Genomic DNA, 18,115 nt, shown 5'->3' with positions numbered 1-18,115 from the left:
GCTTTGTCCACCTTTAATTTAGTTATTTCCTCACGAATACAATCCTTTGAAAACTGATCAAGGTCTACCACACTTCCATTCCTGCTTGTGTTTGTCTTCTGCAGTCCCACTCCTGGTGCTTCAGCTGTGAACACAGAACAAAAATATATATTAAACAATTTAGCCAATCTTTATCAGCTTCTAATATTTTTTCCCCTTCACCTTTTGAATCTCACAGTGCTACTTTTGCACTTCTTCCTATTACTAATATACCTAAAAAGTCTTGTTCCCCTGTTCTACCATGTTTGAGGGGGGTTTTTCCATTTACATCTTTGCTTTCCTGACTACTTGACCAGCCTCTCTTAACTTTTCCAGATATTTTATTCTGCCTTCCTCTTTCTGCAATCTTTTGTAGTTTATGAAAGCTAACCTCTTTTCCTTATCTATTCATCTACAATTTTTGAAAACCAAAGTGGCCTTTTTTTTTCTTCTCACTTATACTTATTTTCCTTACAAAATGGTTTGTTGCTTTTAAAATAGTTCCTTTCAGTTTTGTCCACTGCTTTCCTGTTTATTCCAAATGGTCCCATCCAGTGAACAATTCCTTCGCCTTTTACAGCTATGTTCTGAATGTCTACTATTAAATCTCTGTCCACTTCTGCCTGTGAAGGAGGCCTATATATTACACCAATGTAAATTTCTGTTACATCCCTTCTGAATTCCATATGCTAGGTGTTCAATCCCAACCCGCAGTCTGGGAGATGCAGAAATCCACAACTTTTCTGAGCACATGCTCCTCCCTCTTAGCCTAAGAGTTAGTAAGCATATCCATTTACAATTTCTGAAAGCAATCTGTGCAGAAGCCTTTTGCAGTGACTCTGCTATTTCTTATTTTTTTCACTTAAAGTTCCATTTCTCAGTGTCTTCAGTGTCTTGAGACCCCTCCCTGGTGGTCCCCTGTCAGAAAAAAGGATGCAGTCCCATGGTGCCAGACTGCAGCTTCTCCGGAGAAGCTCTGGCGTATCTGTGGAGCCAGCCTACTGTGTGTGCCACCTTTCTTAGAACACCCAGAGTCCCTACTCTTGGGAGTCTATTGGCTGGTGACCTTGTCACAGGTTTCAAGCACAGGCTGTGTGTGTCTGGAGGGAAACCCACCCGGGTTTCAAGGCACAAGCTACCTTTTCCACCCCGACCACGTGGCAGAGATCCGTGGGGGTGGAGGTTGTAGTCTGTGTCTGGCCGGTTGGCAGTCCGAAGATCTTCAATTCAGTGCATTTGGTACTGTTTCTGAGGCAGAAAGTCCTTTTTCTCCACTCAGCTGCTTTTAAAAAATGCTGACAGGCAAAGGTACTACAGAACTGTGAGTACCTCCATTATGTTCTATGGGAACTTCGGGGGTGACTTGTGAAGAGTTTTAAATCCCATTTTTCACAGTTTCTGAGGGTAGGGTTCAGACCCCAAATCGCTATTTTTTTATTTTGGGTTTTTTGTTATTTTTGCCGTTTTGGGTACAAATCACTAGCGGCAGCCATCTTGGATTTTTATTGATCTTTTGTTCAGTTTTATTTCTGCCTTAAAACCTCTCAATTTGCCTAAAAATCATTTGGGATGGACTTCCCAGCCCCTAATCTGCTGATTAAGTACATTAGAATAGCCTACTGGGCCAGACCAAAGGTCCATCAAGCCCAGTAGCCCATGATTGCACCGGATCAGTGACTGTGTAGTGCATGCCATAACATGCAGGGGGAGAGGGCAGGAACTTCGGATTTGACCTCCTCCAAGTACTCAAGGGCTGAGGAGCTGACCTGGATTCATGACTTTGGAAAATAATTTCATTCAGCGGTTCTCTTGGCTTCTGGCGCAAAATGCCTGCTTTCTGAGTCTGTGGAGCACATGTGTCTCAACAGTTCCCTTCCATGGATGTGGGTTGTGACCTTCGCCAGAATTTATTCAGCTTCTCTGGAAAGCTTTTTCTATGGACCCCACTTGTTAGTCACGGCTGCAGGGCACATCGGAGCCATCTCAGCCTATTATGCCTGTGGTAAAGCTTCCTGTTCAGGAGCCCTCTCATCCTGCCATGGCGGACCTCAATTGCGTCAGCTGCCATTCAGATGTTCTGCCCATGCTGTCTCCTGACACGACTTCTATTTTGGATCTGGCCGATACCATTGCCAGGACTAGTTGCCTCGGTCGCCCTGAGAGTCTCAATTTGGGGGATGGCCCTGCAGTACGCAGGCTGTTCAGCATAGTTCTGTATCTCTGCTTATTGCTGATGTTCTACAAGAGCTCAGGCTGAATCTTTCTCCTTCCACTTCTCAGGCTTTGGTCCTGGACCATTTTAAGATGCTGTTTTCCTTTTTTCCATCTCATCCGCAGCTTCTTGAGCTTATTCAAGCACAGTGGGACTCTCCAGAAAGCCATCTGCGGTCCTCTAAATCTGTGTCAAAGCTTTATCTGCTGGCGCCTGATTTTCAACAGTTTTTTTAATAGCCTAAAGTGGATTCCGCTGTGGTGTGGGTTATCAGGCACACAGCTCTCCCTAGTGAAGGGTGTAATGCTTAAGGATTCTCAGGATCACAGAATGAACATTATGTTAAAAGATCTTTGATGTGGCATCTTTAGGTATCAAAAGGGATGGCAGCCACTTCCTTTATGGCTCGAGCGCTTCTCAAGCGCTTCACCTCCTCTCTTAGGCTTCTCAGCTCCTGCAAGATGTCTCCGTCCAGCTGGTCCATCTCTTCCGTCTGTGTGTAGACTGTAGTCATCTTCTTGGGGATGGCCTCGGTCTGTACAGAAATCTCTGCCCTCCATCCTGGCTCTCCCTCCGTCTGCACGTGGACTGTGGCCATCATCGAAGGGTTCCAGGAGATGGCCACGGTCCACGTGCAGACGGACGGAGAGCCAGGATGGAGGGCAAAGGTCTCTTCTTCTTCTTCTGTCTCTTTCTCTTGTAAACAGGGCAGCTTTACATCGACCCCACAAATCACCTTGAGGAACAGCTTCCAGCTGTTACAGGAAGGACCTGCAAGTGAGGCACAGGAGGTTGATCAACAGACGGTCCCAGTTCTGGAGACAACAGATCAGCTCCCCCCAAAGAAGCGCAGAGTGGTAGTCATTGGGGACTCCATGCTGAGGGGCACCGAGGGACCAATTTGCAGACCAGATATGCAATCAAGAGAGGTTTGCTATCTACCAGGGGCCAGGATCCGAGATGTAACCGCCTGCCTGGATCAACTCATCAAGCCCAAGGACCATTTCCCCATGCTCCTTATCCATTCGGAACAAACAATACTGCCAGGAACACCCCGGAAAATATACCTAAGGACTTTGGAGCCCTGGGTGAGAAGCTGAAGCAGATAGGAGTGCAGGAGGTCTTCTCCTCGATCCTCCCTGTAAGAGACAAGGGAAGAGCCAGGGTAGAGCGTATCCAGAGGACAAACGAGTGGCTACACGGATGGTGCAGGGAGATGAACTTCGGCTTCCTGAACCATGGAGAAGCACTACAGGGACTCCAGGGACCAGACGGACTCCACCTGACCAGAAGAGGTAAGAACGTCTTCGGACATCGACTAGCCCGCCTACTTCGAAGGGCTTTAAACTAGGTAAGTTGGGAGAGGGTACCCACTTCATGTACCAGCGCAGTAAGTAATTATCCAGGAGAGGTGAGTCGAAACTCCATTTCTGAGTCCGAGGTAAGTACACACTGTAAAAACAATATTATAAGAGTCACTCAAACTCAGGTGGGAAATTCCACACAGGGTCTTAGCAAACATAAGGTATGGAGGACTATGTATGTTAATGCACACAGTTTAGGCAATAAAATTCTGGAATTGGAGACAGAAATAATGAACGCTGACCTGGATGTGGTAGCGATATCTTAGACTTGGTTCATGGACTCACATGGGTGGGATATGGCTATACCAGGTTACAACTTACTTCGTTGAGACAGAGAAGGCAAGATAGGGGTAGGGGTAGCACTATACACTAGAGAAGACATCAAAGCTACCAGAATCACGGATGTCAGGTACACCGGGGAATCACTCTGGGTGAACCTGGCCAGAGGTAACAAAAAATGCCTGTATCTTGGAGTGGTATACAGACCTCCAAAACAACAGGAAGACAAGGATATGGAATTAATCGAAGACATAGAGAACATCACTTTGCGAGGGGACTCAGTACTGTTAGGGGACTTCAATATGCCCGATGCTGATTGGAACACACTTTCCGCTACAACCAGCGGCAGCAGAAGGCTATTAACCTCCATAAAGGGAGTGCAACTTAAACAAATGGTACTGGAGCCCACTAGAGATCAGGCAACACTAGACCTGATACCAACAGAGAAAGCGTTTCGGAGGTTTCGGTGGGCGATACGCTAGCCTCCAGCGACCACAACATGGTATGGTTCAATCTCAAGAAAGGGTTCACTAAATCAAACACAGCAACAAAGGTCCTCAACTTTCGGGGCACTAACTTTAAACGCATGGGAGACTTCATCCATCGGGCGCTGCAAAATCAAGCTGAAACCAATAATGTAGAGACTATGTGGTCAACCCTGAAATGTACCCTGCATGGGGCAACAAACAGCTATATTAAAACAGTAAGCAAACGACGGAGAAAGAACAAACCCCGGTGGTTCACTGCAGAGATCTCGGATCTCGTTAAAGAAAAGAAAAAAGCTTTTATCTCCTACAAGTAATCAGAAAAAAGGGTGACTAAAGAAGACTATCTGGTCAGGTCTAAAGCAGTCAAAACGGCAGTCAGAGAGGCCAAGCTTTGAATAGAAGAAAATCTAGCAAAGAACATTAAAAAAGGGGATAAATCCTTATTTAGATACATTAGCGACAGGAAATGAAACACAGATGGGATAGTTCGCCTTAGGAAAACAGACGCAGGAATTATGTAGAATCAAATTCTGATAAAGCTGAACTACTAAATGAATAATTCTGCTCAGTCTTTACCTGCGAGGCACCGGGGACCGGTCCACAGTTGCAGGCAAGGCAAAGCTCAGAAGACCCCTTTCAGAACTTCGAGTTTACACCCAGCAGCGTCTACTGCGAACTATCAAGACTCAAAATGAACAAAGCCATGGGACCGGACAATCTACACCCCAGAATTCTTAGGGAGTTGTGTGTTGTCCTGGCGGAACCATTATCCGTGCTCTTCAATCTTTCCCTGTGTATGAGAAGAGTCCCCTTGGACTGGAAAACAGCTAACGTCATTCCACTGCACAAAAAGGGTTGCAGGACAGAGGCTGCAAATTACAGACCGGTGAGTCTCACATCAATAGTGAGTAAACTCATGGAAACACTTATTAAACACAAATTAGATACGATCCTGATCGAGGAGAATCTATGGCAGGGGTCTCAAAGTCCCTCCTCGAGGGCCGCAATCCAGTCGGGTTTTCAGGATTTCCCCAATGAATATGCATGAGATCTATGTGCATGCACTGCTTTCAATGCATATTCATTGGGGAAATCCTGAAAACCCGGCTGGATTGCGGCCCTCAAGGAGGGACTTTGAGATCCCTGATCTACAGGATCCCCACCAGCATGGATTCACGAAGGGAAGGTCCTGCCAATCCAATCTAATTAGCTTCTTCGACTGGGTAACAAGAAAACTGGATATGGGGGAGTCCCTGGACGTCGTGTACTTGGACTTCAGTAAAGCTTTTGAAAGCGTCCCACACCGCAGGTTGTTGAACAAGATGACATCGATGGGATTAGGAGAAACATTAACTGCATGGGTCAATGACTGGCTAAGCGGTAGACTCCAGAGGGTAGTGGTTAACGTTGCCCTCTCCAATACGTCGAAGGTGATCAGTGGAGTGCCGCAGGGCTCAGTCTTGGGACCGATCCTTTTCAACATATTCATAAGAGACCTGACTCAGGGACTTCAAGGTAAAATAACATTATTTGCCGATGTCGCCAAACTATGCCACATAGTAGGTAACAGCACTTTGCCCGACAGTATGACGCAGGACCTATTCTTGTTGGAACATTGGTCCTCGAATTGGCAGCAGGGCTTCAATGCTAAAAAATGTAAGGTCATGCACCTTGACAGCAGAAATCCATGCAGAACTTACACTCTAAATGGTGAGACCTTAGCTAGGACTAAAGCAGAACGTGATTTAGGAGTGATCATTAGCAAAGACATGAAAACTGCCAATCAAGTGGAAAAAGCTTCATCCAAGGCTAGACAAATGATGGGTTGTATCCGTAGAAGTTTCGTCAGCCGGAAGCCCAAAGTCATAATGCCTTTGTACAGATCCATGATGAGACATCATTTTGAATATTGTGTACAATTCTGGAGGCCACATTATCAAAAAGATGTGCTGAGAATTGAGTCGGTTCAACGAATGGCCACCAGGATGGTTTCGGGGCTCAAGAATCTCCCATATGAGGAAAGACTGAATAAACTGCAGATATACTCACTCGAGGAACGAAGAGAGAGGGGGGACATGATTGAGACGTTTAAATATATCACGGGCCATATCAAGGTGGAAGACGATATCTTCCTTCTTAAAGGACCCTCGACCACAAGAGGGCATCCGCTGAAAATCAGGGGAGGGCAATTTCATGGTGACACCAGGAAGTATTTCTTCACCGAAAGGGTGGTCGATCATTGGAATGAACTGCAGGTGATTAAGGCCAGCAGCGTGCAAGACTTTAAGAAAAAATTGGATACGCTTGTGGGATCTTTAGCTGGGTGAAGTTATGAGGGTGGGTCATTAGGGTGGGCAGACTTGATGGGCTAAGGCCCTTTTCTGCCGTCATTTTCTATGTTTCTCTGAGCCTGTCATTCCAGATTGCACTGTGAATCCTCTGTGGCTGTTACTCCCTGTCCTCCGCTGATACTGGATGGTGTGAATTATGTACAGATGCCCTTTAGGATCTCATCCAAGTTCTTAGCAAAGTTTCCACTTATGCAGTTGACTACAAGCAGATTCTTTGGATCTGTAAGTGGATGGGGGATGCCACCTCCAAGGTCACTCTCGGCGGACTTCCTTTCAAGACCCAGCTTCAAGACAAAATTAGACAAGTTCCTGCTAAACCAGAACATACGCAGGTAAGGCTAGTCTCAGGGCAGTGGTCTTTGACCTAAGGGCAGCCAAGGGAGCGGACTGCTGGGTACGATGGACCACTGGTCTGACCCAGCAGTGGCAATTCTTATGTTCTTATGAGATATTACCAGGGCTACCTCTCTCGTTAAAACAGTCAGGTGGCCTCAGACCTCTAGTTCCCAAGCAGCGGCTACTCCTAAGAAGACCTAATGGTGCTAGGAGTCAGTCAGACTCACATCGGAAGGTCACCTTTCTCAGTTTTATCAGGAGTGGAAGCGTGTGTCATTGGATCAATGGGTGTTGGACCTCATTCGGGAGGGGGGGCACAAGATAGTCTTCTTTTGCCTGCCTCCAGAGCTATTTGTGGACTCTCCAGCGGGTCGGCCATAAACAGAGGACCAAGTCCACACTACCATGCAATGTCTCTTAGACATCACAGCGATAGAACCCGTTCCAGAGCAAGAATAGAGGCTTAGACAGTTACTCCTTATATTTCATTGTGCCAAAACAAGGCTCGGAAGACTGGTGGGCCATTTTTGATCTCAAGTCAGTCTACCACTTATTGTGGATTCCTCATTTCTGTATGGGAACAGTGTGAACAGTCATAGCAGCTGTCTCTCTAGGAAAGTTTCTGGCATCCTTGGATCTCACAGAGGCTTGCTTCCATATTCCAATTTACCCAGAGTGTTGAAGGTTTCTGCGTTTCCATATTCTGCAGCAGCATTTCCAGTTCACTATTCTACCTTTTGGCCTCACGATGGCATCCCACACTTTCACCAAGGTGATGATAGTTGTGGTGTCCTTTCTCCACCGGCAGGCGATCCAGGTCCATCCTTACCTGGATGACTGGTTGATTCAAGCTCCATCTCATTCGGAGTGTGAAAGTGCGGTGGAAACGGTAGTGTCTCAGTTGCACCCTAGATTGTCAACTTCAAGAAGAGCGATTTAATGCCCTCCCAGTCCTTGGAGTATTTGGGGCTTCTCTTCGATAATTCTCAAATTAAGCAAAAATGAGAATAAGCAAACCACAAATGAGATCCCTCAAAATTGCTGTATTCTGTAAAAATTCATACTCTCATACCATCAAAGGCATGTTTTAAAATCAAGGAAAAAGGATCTCAGAAATCCAAACTATAGACTAGTTAACTGTCTATTGGTTATCAATGGATTGTTTTATCTTTCATTGATCCTAAAAAACCTTAAATCTTTTCATTACCTAACCGTTAACAGAATTGAGTCTTCCTTGCAAAAAACAGTTTTGAAATTGTGTCATTTTTCTTCAGATGTAACAGTTAAAATGAAAGAACATGATAATCAATTAAAAGAGCAGGGAAATAAATTAGACAAAGTACAGCTCTATCTAATATTAAAGAGAGTGTTTTGTTTCATGCTAAATTAGAAAAAATGGAGAACTACATGAGAGTTAGGAATCTTCGTTTTCTTAATTTCCCCGATAACATACTTCCTTTCCCCTTTGGAGCTAGTAAGAATGTATATGAGGGAAATTTTGCAATACCCTGATGTGGATAATTTTCAACCTGATAACCTCTATTATGTTCTGAGGGCTTTAGGGAGGATAGAGCGGAGGGGGAAATGGATAAATTAGTTTCTCCAGATAGTTTAGACTTATCCCAGTTTCTTGAATCATCTAAAGACATAATTACAAAACATGCTATACTTTTGGTAATTTTTAAAACAGAGCTAGAAAACAGACCATTTTGAAATTATATTTTACTAAGAAACAGGCTTTCTTTTGTGGTCAACGAATTCTTATATTTCCAGACGTTTCTAAACAGACCCAAATGAAGCGGAAGCAGTTCCTGGTGCTTGGGCCTAAAGCCTTAGCGGTGGGCGCGACCTTCTTAAAGTTTCCATGTAAATGCCTTATCTCATACTTAAGTGATAAATATGTCTTCCTAGATCCATTCCAGTTGGAAGGTTTTCTGAAGGATAAACCGGTTCAATAGTATCCTAGAGTTAATTTTCTTTTTGGTTTTAATTTCCAATTAGGGAGGATAAATGAAGACATATAAAGATGTAAAGCCATATTCTGCCTACTTAGCTGTTTTCCTTATATTAAATGTATTTTGCTTAAGGGGATATACTGTCGGCCAGATAATGGGGACTAGAATGATTTTATTTCCTTTTGAATGATTATGCTGTTGGTTGTATTTGGATATTCCTGAATTTGTTATATAATTTCTAATTTGTAACAAATTAATTTTTAAAAAATATCTATATTTTCATTACCTATAATTTTTTTTTATTATTTTTAAATTTCTGATTTTGATCCCATTTAAAAGGAAAAATTATTTAGTGATAAAATCTATAGAACAACCTTTGGCATAGCGGTGTATATTTTTTTTCATTTATCTCATTGGCACACAATATGAAAAACTCTCATGGAGAAAATCCAGCAGAGACAAAAATTCAAATGAATAGTTAACCAAGCAGCCTAAACCTTCAAAACGGCCTTTATCTTACATAGTTCAATATTTTGCATAAATTCCAAAACTATATACTTCCATCATTAGCTAGATATTTCAACAGGACGCAAAACACAGCTAGCTTGGGCTTTAACAAGTCACTTGTTTAAATTTAAGTAGAACGACACAAACCAAGAACAAGCCTAATTGGTGGAACAGGTTCCCGTATGTTGGCCCACTCATTGGAGAGAGCAGAGTTCTTTTACTCATAAGCTTGAGATAAGTGAATTATCAAAGATTTACGTTCGTATAGCACTGTGGACCTAGAGCTGTCTAATTCAGGAAAAGAATGTTCATTCTGATTCAATTTACTTTCTATGATATAGCTTTAAAATTAGCTGGTGGGTTTATTTTGAAGCCTCTTCACCACCCCCCCCCCCAATCCTCTTTGCCCTTTCTAACCCCACATTAGAATGGTCAAGTCATGGCCGACATCAGAAATTTCTGGGCCCCTTACTGAGCAATCCTATTGGGCCCCCCACGCCCCCTTCCCCCCCTGACGCCCCCCCCCCCCTTCTTCCATGGGCCGAATACGCACATACTTTTCTGCTAATGCTCCACCTAAGCCAGTCCCGTAAAATCTTCTCACGTCCATTGGGTGATTTGGCATAGAGGAGATATTCATAAAAAGAACGTCCGTCAAGATCTTTACTCATAGACTGTGCCATTTGCTTTAAATCATCTTCCATCATTAATCCAAATTGCACAATTCTTTCTCTGTCTTTGTCCTGAATGGCATCTGGCCACATTGCTGGATCCTTCCAGTCAACAAATTTATGAGCAGGCGCGGAGAACGCATTTTTAAACAAATGTAGTTTATCCTTGTACTCCTTATGTAATTTTAATCATCTATGGATATGTTTGTATGTTTATTGTTCAAATGGTTTTATTTATTTCCCCAAATTTATTTTTGTTATACGCATTGAAAATATTTGATATTGCGTTTAAATCAAAATCTCAATAAACTTGAAACGAGTGCCCGTGATATTGTGGGAGGGTTAAATACTCAAAACTTAGAAGAATAACAATTTACTTAAAGTTTTTGCTACGCCAGCTTTCTGGTATCTTTACATACAGTGGCGTACGTAGCATATGTAACACCCGGGGCCCATCATTTTTTGGCACCCCCCCATCTGTAAGAAAAACATGATTTTTAGTAACAAACCACACGTCACACATGAGTACCTAGGAAAAGGCAGCATCTTACATATTGCAGTGAGCAGTACATCAATACACCCATTGTAAAACTAAACAAGCCAGACCAATCAATCCTACACCGTCAATCCTAACAGAAAACCATGTCTTTCGAACACACAGAACACAGAAAACACCTTCGCCTAGTATGGAATATGTCATCACAAACTAACCCCTCACTCTTTTACAAAACTGTAGTGTGGATTTTAGCCACAGTGGTAACAGCCCTGACGCTCATAGAATTCTGAGCATCAGAGCTGCTACCACCACGGCTGGCGCTAAAAAACGCTCCACAGTTTTGTAAAAGGGGGGATAAAATAGAAATACACAGTTTCAATGCTCTAGCTCAGAGGTGCCCAAACTTTTTGAGCTTGTGAGCTACTTTAAAAATGACCAAGTCAAAATGATCTACCAACAATAAAATTAAAAAACACAAAGCACACTATATGCTGAGAAAATGTTAATTATCATTCCTATTCTGGGTTTTTTTTCAAAGAGGTCAAGGCAGATGACTCTATGCATTGTCACCTCAGTAACAACCATACAAATATAGACAAATATACCCCCCATCCTTTTTATTAAACCACAATAGCAGTTTTTAGCGCAGGGAACTGAGCTAAATGCCCAGCGCTGCTCTTGACGTTCATAGGTTCCCTGCGCTAAAAACCACTATTATGGTTTAGTAAAAGGGGACCATATTGTAAAATATAGACAGCAGATATAAATTCAGAACTGTGCATAGTAAGTGAAGGGAAGTTTTCATCTCTGGGAATTTACCCAGTTAACTATTAAGTTATTTGGGCAAATTCCTTTGAAAACTGTGGTAATACTGCCTCCACTTTGCTAAATTTAAAATAAAATCATTTTTCCTACCTTGTCTGGTGATTTCATGAGTCTCTGGTTGCACTTTCTGCTACCTGTGCATCCAATCTTTCTTCCCTTCTATCAGCCTGTATGCTTTCTCTCTTCCACACCTCATTCCCTCACCCAACTTTTTCTTCCTCTCTCCCTGACCTTTCTTTCTTTTTTTCTGTTTCTCTTCTTTCCTTCTGTTTCCCTGCCTGCCCCCTTTCTTTCTTTCTCCCTGCCGTTCCCCAAGCTACTGCCACTGCCGCTGCCATCGGGGAACAGGACCCAATGGATAAAAGGCCCCGACGCCGACGCATGCTCTCCCTGCTTCGGGCCGATCAGTCTTCCTCTCCCCGACTTCAATTCTGCCGTCGGAGAGGAAGTTCCGCCCAGCCAGGCAGCGATTGGCTGGCCCGAACTTCCTCTCCGACTGCAGAATTGACGTCGGGGAGAGGAAGACTGATAGGTCCGATAGATTAGATCGCCAAGACAAAGTGAGTCCTGGGTGATCGACTCACTTTGCCTTGGCGAGCTACTGGCGCCCCTGCCTTAGAACACTGCCTAGGACCCTGGGGGAGCCCGGGCCCCCTGTCAGCTCCGGGCCCCTGAATGCAGGACTGGTAGTACTGCCCTGATGGCGGCCCTGGGTCAAGTGTAAACACAACAGGCTCTGGTTTCTGTTTGTCTTCTGTTAGCTCGCTTGCCAGAGTCTCCTGCCCATTTGACATTTTCTTCTTTCTCTGTGCTCACCATCTTTTATCTCTGTACATTCCCTTCTTTCTCCTCCTCCCTGCAGGTCCAGCACTTTCTTCTCTCCCTTCTCGTCTAGCTCCAGCCTCCAGTCCAGTGACTCTCTTCCTTCCCTTTAGCACCCCCTCTACCCCATGTGGCCTGCACACTCTTGCTCTTCCCTTTCCTCCAGCTTCCCACACCATATGGCCAGCACCCTCTCTTTCCTTTCCTCTAGCCTTCCCCCACACCATATGGCCAGCACTCTTTCTCTCTTCCGTTTCCTCTAGCCTCTCCCCACACCATATGGCCAGCACCCTTTCTCTCTTCCCTTTCCTCCAGCCCTGCCACACCATGTAGCCAGCACCCTCTCTCTCTTCCCTTCCCTCCAGTCCCCCTACTCCATTTGGGCAGCACCTCTAAGCTGAGCGCATGAGCGATCGCTCACTATTTTCATTGGCGTCGCTCATAATTTTTCTCGTGTCGCTCACTAAAATACTGCAGTGAGAAACTGAGGACTGCATAGTAAGATCCCCGACGCACTTCCAACGCAGGTGGGGATCGTGAGAGGAGCCGCTGCCACGTCTTCATGGCGTACCAAGGGGGGGCAGGGGGGGAAGTCTGCCCCGAGTGCAGCCTTAGGGGGGTGCACAGCCGGCTAGGTCCGGATCTGGCCAGCTGTGCACCCCCCCAAAGGCTACCATCGGAGAGAAAGTTTGGGCCAGCCAATCGCTGCCTGGCTGGGCAGAACTTCCTCTCCAACGACAGAAATGACGTCGGGGGAATGCTGGTCAGTCTGACGGTGGGAAGCAGAGAGAGCTTAGGGCAGCCGCGGCGGTGGCTTTGGGGCCTGTTTCCCCCAATGGTGGCAGCAGTGGCTTTGTGGAGGGTAGGGAGAAAGAAAGAAAGGGGGCAGGCAGGGAGACAGAAGGGAAACAGAAAAAAAGAAAGAGGGCATCAAGAGAGAAAAAAGAAAGAAAGGGCAGGGAAAGAGGAAGAAAAAGTTAGGGGATGGAATGAGGTCTGGAGGAGAGGAAGCATACAGGCTGAAAGAAGGGAAGAAAGATTGGATGCACAGTCAGAAGATGAAAGTGCAACCAGAGACTCATGAAATCACCAGACAGGGTAGGAAAAATGATTTTATTTTAAATTTAGTGATCAAAATGTGTCTGAATTTATATCTGCTGTCTATATTTTACAATATGGTCCCCTTTTACTAAACCGCAATAGTGGTTTTTAGCGCAGAGAGCCTATTAGCGTCGAGAGCAGCGCTGGGCATTCAGTGCAGCTCCCTGCGCTAAAAATTGCTATTGTGGTTTAGTAAAAAGGGAGGAGGGTGGGTATTTGTATGGTTGTTACTGAGGTGACAATGCATAGAGTCATCTGCCTTGACCTCTTTGAAAAACCCCAGAATAGGAATGATAATTAACATTTTCTCAGCGTATAGTGTGCTTTGTGTTTTTTTAATTTTATTGTTGGTAGATCATTTTGACTTGGTCATTTTAAAGTAGCTCGCAAGCCCAAAATGTTTGGGCACCCCTGAGCTAGAGCGTTGAAGCTGTGTATTTCTATTTTATCCTCTCTTTTACAAAACTGTGGAGCGTTTTTTAGCGCCAGCCGTGGTGGTAGCAGCTCTGATGCTCAGAATTCTATGAGCATCAGAGCTGTTACCACCTTGGCTAAAATCCATACTACAGTTTTGTAAAATGGGGAGGGGTTTGTTTGTGATGACATATTCCTTACTAGGCGAAGGTGTTTTCTGTATTCTGTGTGTTCGAAAGACATGGTTTTCTGTTAGGATTAACGGTGTAGGATTGATCTGTGCTGGTCTGGCTTGTTTAGTTTTACAATGGGTGTATTGATGTAATCTCACTGCAATATGTAAGATGCTGCCTTTTCCTAGGTACTCATGTGTGATGTGTGGCTTGCTACTAAAAATCATGTTATTCGTACAGATGGGGGGGGGGTTGCCAAAAAATGATGGGCCCCGGGTATTACATATGCTAGGTACGCCACTGTATGTAAAGATACCAGAAAGCTGGCGAAGCAAAAACTTTAAGTAAATTGTTATTCTTCTAAGTTTTGAGTATTTAACCCTCCCACAATCTCAAGGGCACTCATCCTCCGCGCCTGCTCATAAATTTGTGGAGTATGTAACTTGTCGCTCATGCATATTTTTTTTTGCACACACCTCATCAATCCTTAGAGGGAATATTGGTCAGCACCCTCTCTCTCTTCCCTCCAACTTCCAGCTTTCCTCCTGGGTTCATTGGCGACAGCTAATGTGAAAAGCAGCAACCCCCTCCTGCATGAGTCCAATAGCGGTTGCGCCCCTGCAGGTCTGACAGCGGTGGCAGAGGAAGCTGCGCAGGACAGCATCCCACTCCACTACCTTATCAACCTTCTTAGCTATCACCGCTGATCCTCACAGGCCTGCTCTTGAGTTTTCCCTCTTCCGGAGTCCTTCCTTCTGAAACAGGAAGTTACATCAGAAGGAAGAACTCCGGCAGAGGGAAAGCCCAAGAGCAGGCCTGACTTGATGAGTCCAGTTTTTATTCAAAAGAAATCGATTCGAATCGATTCAGCCAAATTGTATCAGTGAATTGATTTGAATCTTGAATCAGGCAACACTACTGTGGACAGTGCTACAACCTGATACATTTTGATCATAGTAGACAGTCTCACCCTCCTCTCATTCAGTAAAAGATCACAGAGTCTGTCAAAGGAAAAGCTTGCCTTAGCAGTATGTTATAAACTGTAATCTATGTTAGCAGACTTAGAAGTAATTTTTAAAATTTTTCCAGTGAATGTAATTGAAACTAGAAACCAATTTTAATTGGCTGAACCCATCCAGTTTTTAGCATCAATAAATAAAAAAGCACTTATGTTTAATATTATTTATTTTTAAGGAAAAGGCTGTGCTAGAGATGAAGAAAATCATACGTGAGATGGAAGATTCTGAAAAGTAAGTCTTAAGATTTTTACAATAGAATTTAGAGAGTAAAGTAAAAGACATGAAATTTAGCAATTGTTTTGTCCTTTGTTCACTTTACTAATTAAGCGCTCTTTTTACAAAGCCATGGTAGTGATTTCTACTGTGGGCTGGTGAGGTAAATGCTCTGATGCTCATAGGAATTCTGTGAGCGTCAGAACATTTACCTCACCAGCCCATGGTAGAAACCTCTGCCGCAGCTTTGTAAAAGCCAGAGTAACTTTGTTCACTTTTCTATCTTACTAATTCTTTTTAAGACTGTGATATTTGGTTAATGTCATACTTTAGAAAGTCTTAAATATTGTATAGTACTAATTACCACAGTTAATATTAGCATGTATTCCCTATGATCAATATACCATTTAGAAATGTCATTATTTAAATAAAGATTTCATCTGCATCTTGTGTGATTTGATGACAAGGCAAGTAAAAGAAACAATCAGCATCCAGGAAGAAGATATCTCCAGGCTGTGTCGACAGCTGGATGAAACTAATGATGAGCTTGCTCGGACAGGCAGAGATAAGGAGTCCATAGTGAAGGACAACGATCGATTGCAGGATCTGCTATGTAAAAGCAAACTAGAAAACCAGGTAAGTACAAAGAACAGGTCAGGATAAGAAGCACAGTAGTATAGTGGAAAGAGTATAGTAATATGAATCAGAAAGACTTCTTTAGAACCTATTTTCTCAGATTACTGTTGAGCAAGCAGCTTAACTTCTCTCAGTTTAAATACACTTACCCATCTTATTGGGGCAAAGACCTGATATTCATGTAAATTTTCTTGGACTCTGCAGCGTATGAGAGATGACACTTAATGTTTTGGGGTTTTTTTAATAGACAATGATCATCAAGCTAAAAGATTCACAGAAAGAGCTTGAAGATGCCAAACTGAAGGTCCAAGACACCATCACAAATATATCCAGGCTGGAAAGTTTGATCAGTTGTAAAGTAAGTCTCTCTTGTTTCTATTCTGAGAAAGTCATGCTGAAAACTGCAGAGTTGCAAGCAAACTGTTAATGGAAGACATGTGTGGCATTTCATTTCAAAACGAAGAGTTTAGCCACAGGCTTTGTGCCTGCTTTATAAACTGTGATTTAGAATGAAATCTCCGCAGACAGTTACCGTATTTTTCACTCCATAAGATGCACTTTTTCCCCAAAAAAAGTGGATGGAAATAAGGGTGCGTCTTATGGAGCGAATACCCACCCACCCGTTCACTTATTTTAATTCCTGTGGCAGTCAAGCGCTCCTGCATGGCCCTTCCCTTCTCGAAGGCCACAACCCCGTTACCGACCAATGGAATCACTCTTTATCAGGGCTAGGGGAAAAGGTGACCAATCAGAAGTGCTTCTTGAAAACGCAAACGCAAAAAAACCCAACGAATGAAGAAAGGGAGCCCGGCCAGAGCGTCGCCCCGTCACTGACCAATGGAATCGCTCATTACCGGGGAGAAGGGCTAGGGGAAAAGGTGACCAATCAGAAGCGCTTCTTGAAAACGTAGAAAAAAAACAATGAAGAAAGGGAGTCTGACCGGAGCATCGCTCTACTTGAGTAACTGCTGTCACAGGGAGATTGTGGAGTGCTGGAAGATGGCTGCAGAGACCCCTCGGGCCTTCGCAAGCAAAGAAAAAAGCAGCTGCTGAGGGTTGAAGGGCCCCTCCTTTGTAGTTGGGAGAAATGATAGAAATTGTCAGGCTTTAGGAGAGAAAGAGAGTTCACCATCACATATTCAGACTCCAAGGACATATTGGAAATAAAAACTGTTACATTGCCATGTGTTGATGGAAAGTACAAAATAAAAAAAGGATTATCCCTTTTAAGTAAACAGGTATCCGACGTTGTTTAACGTGCCCCGACTTCCACAGTGGAAGGAAAATGGTGATGGTTATACGTCTTTGGGAAAAGTATTGGTTGTTCGGTAACATTTTTGAGCAGAGAACATCTAAAAAAATAATCCTGTACGTAACAGTACTAATAAGTACTCTAGCAAAGCCGGTTTAAAAGTTCTCAGCCAGCACAAATTTATAAGTGCAGAGCCTGGCAAAGAGTGTGGGGTTGGGTGCAGAGCCTGGCAGGGAGAATTTGGTTCAGAATATTTTCTTGTTTTCCTCCTCTAAATCTAGGGTGTGTCTTATGGTCAGGTGTGTCTTATGGAGTGAAAAATACAGTATCTAGCTACACTATACACCAATGCTGTCCCTTTTTCTGTATGGTAAAGTACTCAGTTTCAGAGGTTATTTTTAACTGGGCAAAATTATAAAGTAAAGCACTCAAAAGACAATTTTCAAACAGGATGTCTATCTGAGAAGCCCAAAAAGGTTCCTATTTAGAACACTATTTTATAAAGGCTCTATCTCAATTAATACTCTCACCAACCTTTTACTATCTTCAAAAGATTATTAATTTTGGACCATCATATAGAAGGAGTCTATCTCGCATCCATTTAAGCAGCACATTGAATTGTTTATATGGAAGTGACATACCCTCTCACTATATTATAGCTCCCAGATCCAGTCTAAGTTGTGCATAAATGCCAATGCAATGACAATGTATACCAGTAATTCTTTAGACTATGTCAAAAGAGCTCAAAGCAACAAGCACTAATTGCTAGGAGATTCCATTATTAGAGGTATCAACTTGAGATCACATTTCAAGAGACAGAAAAAGGTTAAGCTAGGGGAAGAGAGTGGCAGATGGAATAAAATATGTCATTAGTGGTAAAATAATAAGAGATATGATCTCAACAAAGGAGAGAAATGAGCCAACCATATAAATATTGTTAGTCTAGGCAATAAAATTCCTGATCTAGATTCCCTAATGGTGGA

The 18,115-nt window shown here is 43.5% G+C and overlaps 1 protein-coding gene across 1 annotated transcript in view; it reads left to right on the top strand.

The window, feature by feature from the left end:
• TSGA10 (testis specific 10) overlaps positions 1-18,115 on the top strand; it is a 418,936-nt gene that overhangs the window by 280,144 nt on the left and 120,677 nt on the right. Inside the window, 3 exon segments of the mRNA XM_033947421.1 lie at positions 15,207-15,262; positions 15,712-15,880; positions 16,128-16,238. Of these exon segments, the coding sequence (XP_033803312.1) occupies positions 15,207-15,262; positions 15,712-15,880; positions 16,128-16,238 (336 nt within the window).

This window comes from Geotrypetes seraphini, chromosome 6, assembly GCF_902459505.1.
Source record: "Geotrypetes seraphini chromosome 6, aGeoSer1.1, whole genome shotgun sequence".
NCBI lineage: Eukaryota > Metazoa > Chordata > Amphibia > Gymnophiona > Dermophiidae > Geotrypetes > Geotrypetes seraphini.
The sequence above is the reverse complement of the archived record's forward strand: the minus strand, read 5'-3'. Positions and strand labels throughout refer to the sequence as shown.